This window comes from Anopheles nili, chromosome 3 (genome assembly GCF_943737925.1).
Source record: "Anopheles nili chromosome 3, idAnoNiliSN_F5_01, whole genome shotgun sequence".
Taxonomy (NCBI): domain Eukaryota; kingdom Metazoa; phylum Arthropoda; class Insecta; order Diptera; family Culicidae; genus Anopheles; species Anopheles nili.
In genome coordinates, this window is record NC_071292.1 from 8,026,347 (window position 1) to 8,042,873 (window position 16,527).

The following is a 16,527-nucleotide window of genomic DNA, read 5'->3' on the forward strand; positions in this document are numbered from 1 at the left end:
TCCGAGCGAACCACCTTCGAAGGGAGGTGGAAAGTTGACCTGCTCCCATCGCAAAAGGCGTCGTCTATGGGTCGCCCCACCTGAGCCAACCCGTCGACGACATTGTGTATCCGGAGCAGTTGGTGTATCCATTCGGGGTCGGGTTTTTCCGAGCTAATGACTTAATTCTGCCTCGTTTGGGGTCGTTTTCTGATTGGCGCGCTTCAGGAAATGGGCCGTCGGGGGAGAGACCATTTTCCGAGCCACCCCTAGAGTTGTGGACGGTTGGAGAGGAGTTTTTCATTTTTTTTTGTCACAACCAAGGTGCCTCTTTTGTGGCTGGAGGCGCTATTGTTGGTGTTTTGCATGGGACTAAACCTTGAAACCCATACTGCACGCACAATGCGAAACGCATGGCCCGTTGGAGTGGGTTTGTTGGTTTAGTTTAATTGAGCTCCCCGGAGCGCGGAACTAGTCCTTCCTGTGCTGTGACGGGAGCCGTCACTATGCCACCCGGAACGTGGGAATTTTGTACGATCGAGTGCGCGAAACCTGTCACCGGTAGGAGTTGCGAGTTGGGCTTATTTCTTCATTGCCACGCCGTGCTAAGGAAGTGCACTTCCGGTGGTTTTGCACAGAATTAGCGTAGCTTTTTGATTGTTTGTACGTGAGGAATTTGCAAACATTCACCAAACCACGCAAGCGAGATCATTGTGATTGTTCTTACGAAGACGGTGATGATCGATCAGAAGTGCTTGTTTCACGAAAACCCTCGCGATGGCCTCAGCTAGATCCTTCGTACGCATGGACCAAGTAAAGTAGGCAATTTTACGCTGGTGTCCACCAATTTGTGTCCACCGAAACGCACCGAAGTGAAGGATGTTCCAGTTGTCGCGCAATTAGTTCCGCTGACAGGCGACACTCGGCCGGGTGCGTTGTTCGGAAGGTCTCGCCCTCATTCAGGGGTATGTTTAAATGCACCGAAGAACCTTAGCTCGTGATTCGTAAGCCGTGGAACATTCTTCTCATAGCTCAATAATTAGTTCGACAATTGACTGAGCTGAAAGTGAGCTGACCTTAGCTGCCTTCACTATCTCGAAATCGGAATTCTAAGGCATCTTCAAAGCGGTACCCAAAATAAAACAATACATAATCTAATCAGCTCACGAGCAAGGGCCTTTGAGCCACAAATAAATTGTAGATAGATTGCTCATTTGTTCCACGACGGAGGGTTGTCTACAGAATTCCCAGCCACCCAGCCGCTGCGTGGAGATTTCTATCGGATGATTTAATCAACATTCAATAAGCTTTTCCATTTTTGTTTTGTTTTTGGGCCTTTTTCCCCTCCCATCACACGACCATCCGAGACCATCCATCAAGGTCGTGCACGAGGAAATCGCGTCCTTGGCAGACCCCCGGCGAGTGCATCAAGCCGGGCGAGACAAAAACGCGAGAAAATCCCATCAATCCGCGAGCACGAATGCGTCGGTCCAGTATGCTCGCGGTTAAGAAGCGTGAACATCGCGTCAACTTGGCATAAATCAACCATCGTGCTAGCCGGCCCACGTCCACTTCCCAGCCTTGAATCAGCCGTACCGTCGTGACAATCGTTGCACCCTCCCACCTAGCCGGCGATCGTACATAATTAGCTCGCGATTATGGCCGCGATTGCGATAGTTTGATGCGATGGTAGGCGCCTTCCTGTGGCACAGCCACCGAGGTGCAGCATAATCTTAAACACCGGCCAAATGGCTGTCCATAAATTAATTAACCACGTGCCATGTGAATTGTTCCGAGCGATCGCGCAATGCGATCTCCCCGCGACTGGCGACTGTGCAACTGACAAATGCTTGCGCTTGGTTTTGCTTGTTTACTTACGCCAGCGTCGCCGCGTATATCGCGCCGCGTGGTTTTACTTCGCTTTATTTGGCCTTTGGCCGATCTGCGCAACAACGTGCCAACGCGTGGGTATCTTTGCTCTGAGAAATCGGCCACCTCAGCCGTCGTTAGGTCGACCTTTACAGGTTGATAGAAGAACAATATTCCAAATCATGCCAACCAATTCTGGGCCACACCGGTGTCATTACTCAATACCGGCACCGATCGTGCACGGTTTCGTGCGTTTCCGCGACCCAAACCGGGCTGATAATGGCAAGCGGAATCATGTGTTTCACATGATCTGTGACCACCTCGATCCAAAAGAACCACAAGAAACGTGCCACCCGTTCTTAGGTCACGCTTACTACAACCAGTGCCACCGGCGTTGAATGCTGCAGCCGGTGGAAAATGGATCACAACGTGTCCCCGTGAGGTCTGAATGTTATCTCTGCTCCGGAATCAGATCACGGTTGGGTCGCTGTCGCGTTTTTGAGCAACGATAAATGCACCGGTCGGTGTTGTTGGTATAAATTAAATGGTTAGATAATTGGCTTTTGTTGCACCAAGACTCCCAGCATGTGGAGCTGAACCGTGCGAGCAAAGGGTCCGCCAGTTCCGGGGGCCGGATCGAAGGCATCGGTAACATATGGTTTGGTTCACGTGTACCATTCGATTCGGGGTGTGGCTGGCCAAAGAGTACGTGTTGCTGTTGATGGTTGGCTCACTGGAACAAATTAGGTACATGATTTAGAACACACACTGGGGATATTCTAACGATTATGAAATCATGCTGCATTTGGCTGGAAACAAATTGTGAAGGTAGATCAGAACATTAAAAAGCTCATTGATCTTGATCAAAGTGATGTTTCAATTCAACTTTATGAAGAAGTGCAAGTAGTGACGTGTAGTGATTTAAACAGGATGGAAATAATCTTCCCTTGTGTACGATCGCGTATAGCAAACGATCACATCAGCACTGCGTGGTTGGGTGTTCTTTAAATTTACGACTTTATTACTGAATCGCCTGTCTGACAGCCTGTCTCAAGAAGACATCATCGCATCAGACTTCATTTGCAATATTATCGCTCGCTTTTGCATGTCACAATTGATACATTGCTCAAGTCCCCAGCACGGCAATGATGTCACGTACCGACCTCATCCGCTCTTTCGAGCTCTTCCTCACTCGATCGCTCGAGCAGTACCATACGTCATCCATAACCGACCTCGGCAGGCAACAGCATTAACCGAAGTAGCAAGGGCCCCATCGATATGCAAACTCTTCCGCACTTTTTATTTTATTTTTGGAACTACCCTTAAGCCTTCCGATCGCAGATAGCACATGTACGGGAGTGTTGTACGTCACCGGAGTGGCTTTTTTCTCATCCATTCGGATCACGCACCTGACTTTGCGTGCGCGGTTTCGCGAGTACGTCTTGCGTTGGTTTTGTATTTGTTTGTACTGGCTTACCGCTGGTGAGGCCACGCAAACTTTGTAGGCAAGAGTTTGCGCATCGAAAATTTGCGATCGAATGCCGACTCGATGTAACTATGGCGTGTGGGTTGTGTATTTTCCACCGGCTGGTATCGTGCAAGCTAATGGCAAACTTTGATGGTGGCTTTGGAAAAACCCTCGCTCTGAAGCTCATTAAAAATTGAACACCACACACATCAGATCGAGATCAAGATAGGATAACACGATCGAGTTTATGAGCAGGAAATGGTACCATTCGCAAATTAACGCCACCTGGTCATTGGTTGCTAGTGTTTTTTTAGTGAATTTTTGGTTTTTTTTCGACCACCAAACTCATATCTAAAACACTATCATATTACCCCTTGAGATCAAATGGTGGGGCGTTAAATTCAGCAGTCTTCGCCGTGCACCGGTTGCAACAATTTACGGCCAATGATAAGTTCATTCATCATAAGTAGCATCGTTGCTGGAACGAGATAATGAACGTTCGGTGAGACTCGACGATGATTTACGATGCACTTGCGTGGTAGTGGGCAAATGCAACACGCTGTTTGCGTTAAAAAAAGCCTTATGGGGAGCTCCAGCAGTAGATGATTTAATCTTCCCCCAGCAGCAGAGACGTCTGCCGTTTGCGCCCGGTGCTCGTACATGTGTACGAGTTGAACAAACGAATGGGGAGTCACACAAGGGAATATGCACCCACGGTTGTGGCCACCGAGAGTGGGAGAGTACTTTTTCCATCGCCAGCGAAGAAGGCCCACTCGTGTGATCGTATTTACAGTACGCCGATTTATTTGTTTCATCAACCAGGCAGCACCAGAAGCATACGATGTTGGTCTGCCGGCTCCGGCTTGGGCCACCGGTACCGAATCGCTTTGTACATAATAATACGCTTTCAGTGGTTGTGACAGGGCAGACAAAATAACGAAGACGAAAATGCAAATGTGAAATTGCGGCTGGGAGAGCTGCTAGTTTGTAGCTAATTATCTATTGCTTAATTCCCGCTCCATAGTTCACCGTGGAGTTCAACAGATCAAACGATCGAAGCGAGCAGCTTGCAACGAGCTCGGGTTCTCATCTCGCGATCCTGGTAGGGAGCAAACAAAATGTATATTTTGAAGGTTTTTTGAGACTATCACATCTCGATCGGTTTGCCTCGCCGTGAAGGCACAGTGCCGGAACGTTGCATACATTAAACATTCGTCCTCCCGAACGCGCCGAAAACCCGTGAATCGATTCGACCGAGACACGTGGCCTGAACTTTCAACGAAAGGAATAAAGGTTTCGGGTTCTTTGCCCTCTTTGGCGCAACATAATGCTGTGCTACCCCCGTTCGTGGGTGCGCTAGGCTCGAATGGGCGCTACGAGTGGCGAAATAATTTTACCGCCCCACGGTACCGAGCCACATCCAGACGAAGTCTGCATTTATTCGATGCACCCAATCGAACATCGATTCACCGGTGTCGCTGATGTTCGTTCCGAACGACCGAGCGTTCTTGTTTCCCTTTGTGCCCTGGCACATGCGTCAGTGTGCAATACATACCCGTGTAAGCTACCACAGTACGTTACTAGCCGACGCAGCGATCTGTCGTCGCTACGATGCACTATTACACCATCCACGGTGCTTCTCGAACGACGGTGAATCGGTACGGTTTCGCGGTAAGTAAATTATAATCAAGTTTCAAACGAAAGATTTCACCACCGGCAAGCGACGGACCCGACTTCGCGTCAACATTCCATCCATTCCGGCATCTTGTCTACGGGCGCCAGTCGCACTGGTGGAGGCACATTAAAAATGCAGGCATGAATGGTACACCTTCCAAGAATGCCGACTTCCTGCGATGCGACTTGAAACAAGTGACCGCGCGTTGCCGAATTCAAGCCGCCAGCTGACCCCACAGGGCCCCATAATGGACTTTCGATTCTGGGTCAGCTAGGGAAGGGTGGATTGGGTGGAGGGTTGTAGGAAAAAAAAACAAAAACCAAACACACTCGGTGATGAAAGCTAGCAGACGCTCCTTTGCTCAATATGCATACACGCATTTTAATATTCCATCCAAACCACGCACATGAACGATTATTTATGCATCTCCTGCCCGGTTGCCTTTTCCGTTGGAAGTGACCCGTAGACCGTCGGCAATACCGGTAATGGGTCCGGTTGTCCTGAATCTTCACCGCGTCATCGTTCCTTGGGCAAAACCACACCAATTCATCGTCTTTCAGGCAGATGCCTTTCCTCGTGTGATAAAGCGTTACAAATTCGCACAAAAAAAAACCTGAAACGCCATCAACTGACACACCGATCGACAGCGGCTCGCTTCGGGCAGGTCGGTGAATGCGCGATAAAACATCCACGGAAGTGCAATAAATCTCACACAGTATCAATTTACGACGTTGGCCCGTGCGCACGTTTTAACCGATCGGCCCACCTCGCGTGATTGCATAACCGAAATGACACAGTTTTCGCGAGCGACGATCGCCAACCGATGGGTGGTTACTCTTTCCCGCTCGTCCAGGTGGGAGTGCTTTCTGCAATGGTGCAGAATTCGTGCGGATTGTTTATTCGCCGTTTGTGTCGATGGCGCCCGATTTCGGACACCGGCATCGCCGATAGCACGGAAAGACGTTTGCGGTTGTCCGATCCTGTCACCAACGAGCAACGGGTGGATTGAAATCGCTAATGTTCGTCCACTAAAAAGGACACAATGGTGCGGACTAGCGTTACTTAACCGCCACAAATCATACGACTGGACACGTTTTGTTCTGGTCTTTTGGGGTCTTGAGGTACGAGCTGTCGACGTGAGCATAAAGCGCAGATCCGATACGCGGTTCGATATTGCTAAACGTTCCCCTAACCCCCAACCGAGCATAAACCGCGAATGCAGACAATCAATTACACGTTCCCATAGGTGCCATTGCCAAATGAGACCGTGGAAAAGACCGTTTGGGGTTTTCCACCGAATCCACCCGATCGCGAAACAGATGGCGCCGGACAGTAATGAGGCGGCGGCCCTCACGGTGCAGTGTGGGTTTTTTTCTTTCTTTTGCATTCGTTCCGTTCCTTAACGTAGCACTCGCTCCCTACATCAGACTTCCCGATATGCATACCGAAAGGTAGGGCGTTTGTTTAATAATGAACGTTTTTGAACCAGAAATGGAACCGAACCGTCTCATCGGACCCAGAGCCAGCCGGAGTATTACATAATGAGTAACCGCCCAGGAATGGCGTGGCTCCAGCTAGTGGCTGGTTCTGCCAGTGATCGAGTGGTGAAAAAATGGGTTATGATGTCTTACGCGTGGCGCTGAAACACGGGATCAACCGTTTCAACCGGCAGGGAAGCGATACACGAATGTGGGCAAACCTGTAGGCAGGGAAATTATGCTACCGATCGAGCAAGGAGGCCGCACCATGCTCGTGGGAGAGATGTCTAGGTGGATTTTTAGCCAGCGCTTACACGACTGCATTTCCCACCGGCCGGTCAGTCACGATGCTGATAGGGGGAAAAAAACTCCAACCGCAAGATGCTACCAGCTGCATACTGGCGCGGTAAACGATCGTGGCCCTCCATTGCACCGTGTGGCCACAATGTTGGCCCCCGCGGGTGACTATATGACGAAAACTGGCTGTTTTGTGACTCAAAAAAAAACGAGCAGACCTCAGAATGTCCCAAGCATAAAATAGTAGAAACTTCGGTTCACGTGGAGCTAGCCAAGATGCCTTTTAGACGTCGTGATTTTGCGCACCAGCCTTGAGGGTTCCTTATAGTGTCGAAACGAGGTCCCGATGCAGAGGTCAGGCAGATTTGCATACATTTCAGCGGAGATCGCATTAAGGTCGGTTGCTCTTTTTTTTTCTCTCCTCTTGAGGCTCTAAAACAACGCACATGGGCTCTCCCTTTCTTGGGCTGTCGGGTATTTTTCTCAACCGTTTTTGGCACACCCGCTGGAATGTGGTGCAGTTTGCAGCGTTACGCTAGCGCCTAATTTATTGCGTAAGACGAAATTAAATGTTAACGGGCTAATTACGCCGCTCACCGAGATAGGGAAAGGAAGCGTCCAGTTCCTACCGCTTGGTCGCGCAGTTCCCGTTCGTAGCAAATTTAGCGGCTCTGCGACAACCATACAACCATCGCAAGAACTAATTTCATTTACGTAACCTCATCCCCAGCGGGCCCAGTGACGCGGTCCGTTTTGCATTCCGGGTGTGTAATTACCGGCAATTCTTGCCAGCATGAAATATGATTGATACCGGCCTCGGCTGCCGGTGGTCGAGCATAAACACACATTAAATGTCCGCAACCACTCGACGCCTCTGATCGATGGTTTTACTTTTTCTGTCACCAGCGAACACCGAACAAGGGCCGCTAGGAGCAGTAGGCCGTGTGTTCTTTGCAATTGAAAATCGCTAGTAGTCGTCTAGCCACGTTGCTTATGCCTACGCATGGATCACCTTCCTTGCGATCGCGGTTGGCTTTGCACAACACGCGGCTAACGCGGATGTTATGCGTTTTTACACTTCAGCCTCATTCGTTCGCCTCGGGGGCAACGATATGTCGATCATCGAACGTACTTGAACCCGCGCGACGTACCGAGATTCTTGGCCCGGCTGTCTCAAGTACCTCGCGATGTCGGTGTTGAAGAAATTTAATGACATTGTCAACCATCGAAACCGTTTTCATCTCATTCGAACGCTACGAGGCGCTTTCGGTTTCACCCCACTCGCGCTAGGTCCCGCTAACAAGGAGACCGAGTGGTGGAATAGTGCATTAAAAAAAGCCCCACAACCCGCACCATTTCAAGCCGGAGTGAGTAAAAAAGGGCCCGCGCACGCTTCAACGATCGCGAGATGCGAGATTTAATTACACCGTAGCGGTTGTACGCGATCGAGCCGCTCGAGGAGCCGTATTTGCGTCGACAGAACCCATTTAGGACGCGGTAGCTCGCTCTTGTTCTCTCGTGTGTGGGTTTGTGTGTGACTGTCCGCGTGCGTCCCCAGTGCTTCCTTTTTGCTCTCTTTATGACCTTCCACGATCCCTGGCTGCCCGCATGCCAGTCGACGGGCCATTTCCTTGAGCGGCAGAAGCACACTGGCCATCCGCCATTTAAAATCCTCCGCACAGCTTGAAACGCGCTCGAGTTTTGCGGCACTAATGACACCGAACGTGAACGAGCTTCACCGAGTAGCAACGAGCTAAAGATCGCGATTTTAGCGCAATAATGGTTGGCTTTTCGCAACCACAGCAGTGGCTACCTTCACCGAAAAATCCGTCGCTTAATGCGGGACGGGTACCGTTTTTCCAACCACACGTCAGCCAGTCTTTTGAGCTTACATTTAGCCGATGCAGCGTCCTCGGGGCATCCCTCGTGGCGAGCTTTTTTCGCTCATCGTTCAGCCGATTCCCATTGATCACGCGGGATCGACAGGCACCTTGCCGAAAGGCAAGAAGCAAATAAACAATAAATCAAACGATTTCGTGTAGTGCGGTACGGCAACAAGCGACGAACTCGATCGGAGGCACGAAGCAACAATTATGCCGGCCCTGTAGCCCCCGGATTGGCTTCTAATCGGAGCCCTCTTGGGGTGGCGCCGGGTATAATAAATCGATCGGCAATATTCAACCACCAGGGCCTGGCTCTCGCTCGAGAGCAATCATCGAGACCTCAATGCGGCGAAGGTGTGATATGATTAAGGATCGCTTGTTTATTAGCGGGCATAAATCACTGCCGCCGAATCGTACATCAAAACGATTTCATCAACTCGGCGCATGCCGCAAGTGAGTTGATGTGAGGTTTTTTTTTTCCTTTTAGAGTACCAACAATCACGGGCACTTTGCTGAGCGAATCTCGAAGGGCCACCAGCGTGAAATAGTTGTAGAATTTTTATCGGCTAGTTTGTAAAGCCCAGTACGAGAAACCTGCCACAACTGGCTGGTTCGGTACCATTTTATCGCATTTTCCCATTCACCCGCCCTCGAAAGCAATCGATTCGACATTGTTTGCCAAGCCAGGGCACTGGCAGAAGCGTAAACATAAGTGGCGCAGCATTTATTGCGCGCTTTTCTTAACGGTGGCGAATTTATTGCATTTGCTTACTCACGCAGCACGAACGATCTTCCGCTTGTGAAGTGGCTCTCGCATGCATTAAAAAAAAAACGTTGCTGACCACTCGCTACAAACGATCCTCTGGAATGGGGACGCGGTGCAGATGTTGAATTTGAATGGGTAATCTTGTACCACAAAAGCACCCCATGATTAATTCAAGGTCTTTAGCCCAGCAACCGCTGCTCCTGGAGAAGCTAACAGTGCTTTCGTAAAACCTCACGCAATATCCACGCGATATCCCTTTCAACGGTGGCGATAAAAATCACGCGGCATGGGGCTTTAATAGCGAGCTTGTCTGCTCAGAACAAAACCGATTTGAATGCTACTTCATTTCATTCCATTCCTCTTCAGCCAGTGTTGAAAAATGAATTTTCACACCATGAGCTAGTCGAATTCGATCGACTGGACTGGAGCAGATAATCACCAGTTTGTGGCTTTTGCTCCATCGATTTCATTACCAGCATGGCAGATTTATGGGTCATCCGATTATCACGCGGCCAAGCAGAGAGCAAGTAGCCCCCCTAAACGGGAACGGTGTCGATCCGTGATTCTAGACGAATTTTGAAACCATCCTCAAGTACCGCGGCCGTCGTCAGTGGCCAATCGTTAACCCGGCACCAAAAGCGGAACGGTCACGGAATCATGGCACGATGTCGATGTGGGTGCCCAAAGCCCTTGTCTCCCTTCTCGGGGACGATTGAAGCCATCCGATGGAGCAATCGGCTTAACTGTTCGGTCCGCTCACCACCGGACCGGACGTGTAATTCCACCGGCTCGACCGACCCAGTGAGCGGAAAGCACGATCCGGTGGCGCAAAGTGAAAGCCCTTCGCGATGGGAAGACGGACCCGAGCCGGGGGTCGACCGTCGGAGGAAAATCAGGTCACCTTTAAATAGGGAAACGGCGAACAGGGACACGACCTTGAACTGACCAACGGTGACGATGACGACGATCGTCCACCCACCGAACACTTCCACGGTGAAGATCGCAAAAGGAAGGTCTCCCAAAACGAACGAAAAAAAAAACTGACGATGTGAGTCGAGCGTTGATTACGCGATCCGCAGGTGTGCAATGCATAAATGAAGGGCACACAGGGACGATGGCCGATGGTAAAACCGATGAGCTTCCCCAATGTGGGTCAACCAGAAGCCGATGACAAATGGAGACGAACCGAACCGAAAGGAACTGCACTCGATCGTCTCGAACGAAACCGGACAACGAGCATTACGTAAAGCGGGCCCTGTTTGGCAATCGGACCGTCCGGTTAATTAGGCATCAAACGTTGATCAGCGTCAGCATATCGCGCAATTTACGCAAACCACCCGCGTACGGTGCCCCGTCAAGCATAACCGGCTTCTGATTCACGGTGGTGACACACACGTGCTGGAACGCACGCATTACGACAAATTGTCAATCAACAGGTTCGCGAAAAGCATGCCCACGAGGGAGAAAAACCACGTGCAAAACCACGGTGGAACGCATCGGTTGGGTTGCTTTCAGGCTTTAGCGATGACAGTTCTAAGCCGCCGAGTCTGCGCTTCCCAACGTGGCGGCATTTGGGACGCCGGATCGAAGCAATTACGGCAAATGTCACTGTCAACGGAGGCCATTTCTTCGCGGTGCGGTTGTGCCATTTGCTCTCCGTCACCGACAATGGGACCGACGATTTGCCAACCCATGCTTGGCGGGAACTTACTTACAGCAGCAACAGAAATCCGTCTCGATTCGTACGATCGCAGCAATCGGTGCAAAATTAGCGTACAACTCAATCCAAGGGTGCGATGGATTGCGTTGCTGGGATCGACATTTGGGTACATTTGTTGTGTGCCTGTCTTTTTTTTTTGATTCGCGATGAACCGATTTGATACGTGCCCATGCCCGGGAGTGCTGTGAAATTCGCTCATCGACAATGGCCTTGATATTTGAGCAGGAGCTTTTCGTTGAATGGATTGCACCAGCCCTGTTTTGGTGGGTATATTTGGGACGGTAATTAGATGCATTGTTACGAAGCATGCTGACATCGGCAGTGCTGTTTATGTGACAATTTTACACCGCGAACTGACTCTACGATCACTGAACGATCGTCAGGACCTATCATGAAGTGATGACGAGATCAATCTGTAAACGATCGAGCTGCAAATCACGAGCGTGCCTGCATCGTGACATTTCTTTTCGTCACATTTGTCAACTGAATTCAAGGTCTCCCAACTGCATGCACAATGGCTGAAGCTCTCGAGCTGAGCTGCATCTGCGCCAAAGGCTCGATCATTAGCTGACCTTTCTTCGGCCGTATGTATGCCATTGTCAACGGATTAGATCGGATTATGAGCGAATTAAAAGTGATCGCAGAGAGAGACACACCGCGTGCTATTTGCGAAACGCTCACAAGCTGTTTGGTAGTTGCGTAAACGAATGATTAAAAGTGGAATGCTGTACGATAAATGCGTTACTCTTGTTAAAAATTGTGCTCTTTCTTCCACCACAGCAAGCAGCGCAAGCAGCTTAACATCAATCGTCGTTTATTGTATCGGACCGCCTTAAACGGCGTGATTTAATCTTTCGCCTCAAGTCACTTATCCAAACGATATCCGAAAAGGTGGCGTGTAAAGGCATCTCTGTCTCCTTTCTTTTCTTTCTCCCGGCGTGGCATAACGGCCATGATCAGCCATGATCGTGATAGCTATCGTCTATAGCTACGTACGCAAGCAGCAGGAGTAATGGCGAGCATTATTATTATGTAAAAGTGAACTATCCGTAATGTCTGTTATTATTTCACCGCGTTCTATTGGTAGCCGTTGGATTTTCCTCTCTTGAAAACGGCCACATAAAACCAACCCGCAAACCCAGCGCACGTGTTGGTTTGGGTTTCGCGCGAAAAGCCGTTGCCAGTCTTAAACCGGGACAGCTCGGTTGCAGATTGATATCGTGTACCAGAGATTCGGCACGGCGCTACCGGGCTTATGCTGGCGGGCGCTTATCCCACCAGCTACCGGCAGCTATCAATCAAGGCTATCGGAAGGTAACCCGCGTACGGTTGCTAAATTGATTGATCAGAATTATCAATCAGCAAAATGCTCACGTCTCGTGTCGGCAATGAATAGATTTTAGCACCCCTCGAAGGGACCAGCGGGTTTCAACTGCCCAAGGGTGCAAGAGATCGGTTCATTGAGTCACAGTTCAAGGCACCGAAGGAATGCGCTCGAAGGCACCGTGGACGGTGGTGGAACCTTAATCAATCATCACTAATCGATGAAAGCGAACAGTCAAATCGAACCAATCATTCGACGAGGGAATGTCTTTTCAGCATCGGCAACCGAAGCGACGCAATCGAAAAAGCTCAACGAGCGCAAAGCCACGAACCGATCAATTCAATTAACGAAAAACCCGTTCCGAATAACGGGTTCCATTACACGGTTGGCACCGGTGCGCGAGCTAATTATTGGCATTATCACTTATTCTCATGGCAATTATACTATTTGGGGTGTATTTTTTTTTCTTCTTCTCACTCGATTTGCCTTCGGCACCTTGCCAACATGCGCAACCATTTGAGCGCGAGCTCAACTTCAATGTGGAGCATTCATACGTGGAGCAGGATGACGGAGCCAAACGGATCCAAGCATGGAGGCTCGCTTCGTTCCCTCCGAAACAATCTGGCTCGTACAATGACTTGCTACTTGAAACCACCGGCCTCAGCTACATGCACCATGCAACATTGTGCAACGCCCGAACGCGAACGTTACGGTGAATGTGCACCTTTTTCTCTCGTTTTGGGGAATCATTATTTGCCTCACACGCTCGCGGTTGTTTCTGTTTTATTTATCTTACGCATGCGCTCCTCTACGCCCATCCAACGCGCGATCGAACCCAAGGGGAGGTGATCGAGCCGGTCAACACTGGGTCACAATGGTGTAACGCATCGAGTGGAGGGCATCGGAAAAAAAACGACAAAAAAAGCATTAGACAGCATTTAAAACTCCTCCCGGTTGCCTTATCGCCGTGCACGATCACGGGGAACGAGCACGGCTATGATGTGACTAATTATGATTCCTTTCCTGTATGGCTTACGACTGACCGAGCGTTTATGTTGTTTTCTTGCAGGTATTTCTTCTCCAACGTGCTCCAGTTCCAAATTTACAGGGCCCTATGCACCGCCGCCGGCCAGTACGATCCACAGGATCCCGCCAAACCGTTGCATAAGTGTGACATCTACCGTCAACCGGCTGCCGGCAACATTCTCAAGTGAGTTGTAATGCATCAAATGCTTTTCCCGAACCGCACCACGATCGATAGCACGGGATTACACGCCTGCCCTCAAAGTGATTGTTGTAAGCTTTTCCCCCTAGAGGCGACGATATGCCGAAACCGAGCCCGAAATGTCACTCACATTGATGCTGGAAAATCGGGTCGAAATTAGGGGTGAAAAAGTGAAGCGGTCCAGGGTTAATGTGGCTCGGTTCGCTTATTACATCAATCTTCCTTCACTGGGCCGTCCTTTAAGCCATCGAACTATTACATCAACGCACCAGAAACTGGTCATGGCGTGTTTGACGCGTGCGTAGCACACGTCCATTCACCTGGCGCGTGCGTTGATCTTGTTTAGAGGTAATTCAAATCCACCCCGTCTGATAATAAGGTCACGCCATCGGGAAGCGAACCTAATCTCGTCCTGATTCGCCAGCCGGCAGGCGTGTACCGAAGTTTGTTGGGAGATAAACACGGGCCGAGATTAATTGGGGCTACTCAGGCGAGATGGAAAACTCGTTCCACTCGAGGTTGGCTCGAGATCAATAGTAATCCTCCAAAACATAATCCCATGTGGATCATATTTAGCTCACGATCATGCGTGCTTGCGAAATGAAGCTGTCGCTCATTTGAGGATCACATAAAACTGCGTCATTGGGGATCGAGAAAAAATGCACACACTCACGCCAACTCCCATCACCTGCCAGTCCGCAAACGGCTGCACCGGCCCAGTCAGGTGGCCAATAATTCTTCCTCTCAAGTGGATCACTCGACACTGCGAAAGCGAAAGCAACCTTCACCGATCGTCCATGGAGCGCGGTAATTGTGGCCGCTTTGACGTTTGATTTGCACCCGCAGGGACGCCAAGTGCCCATTGCGAATCTCCCCTTTTGCGCGACGGTTGCATAATGCGACGGTTGCACTGTGCCGTTTCTGCACTGCATTCCGGTGCACCTGTGGCCCCATGCAACCCGAGTTGCCGAGGGTTTGCGATGGGATAAGATTGCGTTGACGAAGAACGATCGGTGGGACTGTGCGGGCGAAAAGTGTCCAATAGAACGCGATGCGATCCAGGCGCCTAATGGACTCTCCCTCGAGGTTTTATCTTCCTTTATCCTTGCATTAGGCCTCGCCTTTTAGCATGCCTTTGTCCAATTACACGACTCCCCAGGCGGCACTCGTGCGGTAGATTTAATTTACAACCCAACTCTCACACACTGACACCCGCGATCCTCGATCGTACTCCTGCTCCGGGTTCGGTTCAGCGAATGCTTGACGATCGTTTGATCATGCTTTTTTGCTTCTTCTTTTTCTCTCCCAACACCACCCACAGAAAGCTGATGGAGCGTGGAGCCTCGCAATCATGGCAGCAAGTCCTGCAGGAGGTACTCGGCGAGGGCCGGCTAGACGGTTCGGCATTGCGTGAGTTTTTCCGACCCCTCGAGGAGTGGCTACGAAACGAGAATCTGCGCAACAACGAGTACGTCGGTTGGATCTACGATGGTGACTACTGCAAGCACAGCATCGAGACGGCTAACCTGCAAGTGTTCGGTGGATTCTACAATGTTGCCGCTGGGCCATCGAGCCCCGGGTGGCTGCTACTTCTCACCATTTCCTGCATCGTTCGGGTGGTGCATGTGCAGTTGCAGTAGAAAACTGTGCCCCTGCACGTATGAGAGCACATGGTGCGCACAAACCCAGCACTCAGTTTCAAATGACATAAGTAATATAGCATAAGTGTAATAATAAATAACGAACGCAATGGTCGCGGTGAACCTCCGCCCGGGCCGATGACTCGTCAAGTTCATTGTCGCACGATGCCACTGCATCCAGGAAATCGGAACTCACAGGGCCAGTCAACTTCGAGCCGTTTGGAGCAGCAGAAACAATTTGCCTCAATTGAGTGAGTGGGTCTGGTTTTGTTTTTCGCTTTGTCCACGACTCGCCTTTCGAGTTTCATCTTTCCGTGATGCGTGCGGTTGGAGATGAGCTGTCCTCGAGAAGAGGCTCACCGGCTAAGGGGCTAAGCAGGGGTCTAAACGAGCGCTCTTCGAACCGTTGATTCACTTCGGTCACTTTAGACGACGAGATCGAGAGTCATTACACTCGAACGGAGTTGGAGGAGGTTTTAGCATTGAACCATGAGTTACGGTATCTTTCTATGTAGTGAAATATTTCAATAAAATGTTAGATAAAAATAGTTCTCTGCTAGCAACTTTATTGTGGGTTTGAATTAAATTAATTTAAATATAATTGTGCATTTTCGATATCACCCATTTTCGTGCCGTTTCCATGACCTTACACGACAGCATCGTCCGCTGCATCTGAACCGACTCGACCGTTTGATGAATATAGACTACCAAAGGCCACCGGCTGGGTTGCCCTTACCCGGTTTGGAAGTTTACACATGCGCTCGGGCAACCCCGGACTCGCGTGACAGCGACCTGGCACAGAACAACATCCCATTAACGGACGAACCAAGCCGGACAGCGGCCAAGATCAAGTGCAGCGCGCCTTATGCGTGGTAGATGCAGGCCAAAAGCGTACCGCAGGCCGACCACCACCGAGCTGGTCGAGCTAAATTGAATTTGATCGCTCCATCTCGTTACATTTCCGAGCGAGATGATGATCCTCGAGACGGGTTGCGTTCGAGGAAGACTCGCCAGTGGCCTATCGGATGTGCCAGTGTTCCGTTGACTTCTGACCGATACGTAAGCGGAAAAGCGAGCGCGAATACGTGTACGTGTCTGTGAAAACCATCATAAACTGAAGGGACGTGAACGTGAGCCCAAAGTGCCGCAAGTGATGCGCTTCGTGCAAACTATGACGGTTGGCAAACGGTGAACGAAAGAAAC

The 16,527-nt window shown here is 50.2% G+C and overlaps 1 protein-coding gene across 1 annotated transcript in view; it reads left to right on the top strand.

The window, feature by feature from the left end:
* LOC128725479 (angiotensin-converting enzyme) overlaps nucleotides 1-15,357 on the top strand; it is a 56,196-nt gene extending 40,839 nt beyond the window's left edge. The window contains exons 9-10 of the mRNA XM_053819231.1: nucleotides 13,529-13,669; nucleotides 15,006-15,357. Coding sequence (XP_053675206.1) covers nucleotides 13,529-13,669; nucleotides 15,006-15,324 — 460 coding nt within the window. The 3' untranslated portion in view covers nucleotides 15,325-15,357. The remainder of the gene's footprint in view (nucleotides 1-13,528; nucleotides 13,670-15,005) is intronic.
* Nucleotides 15,358-16,527: the final 1,170 nt, after the last annotated feature.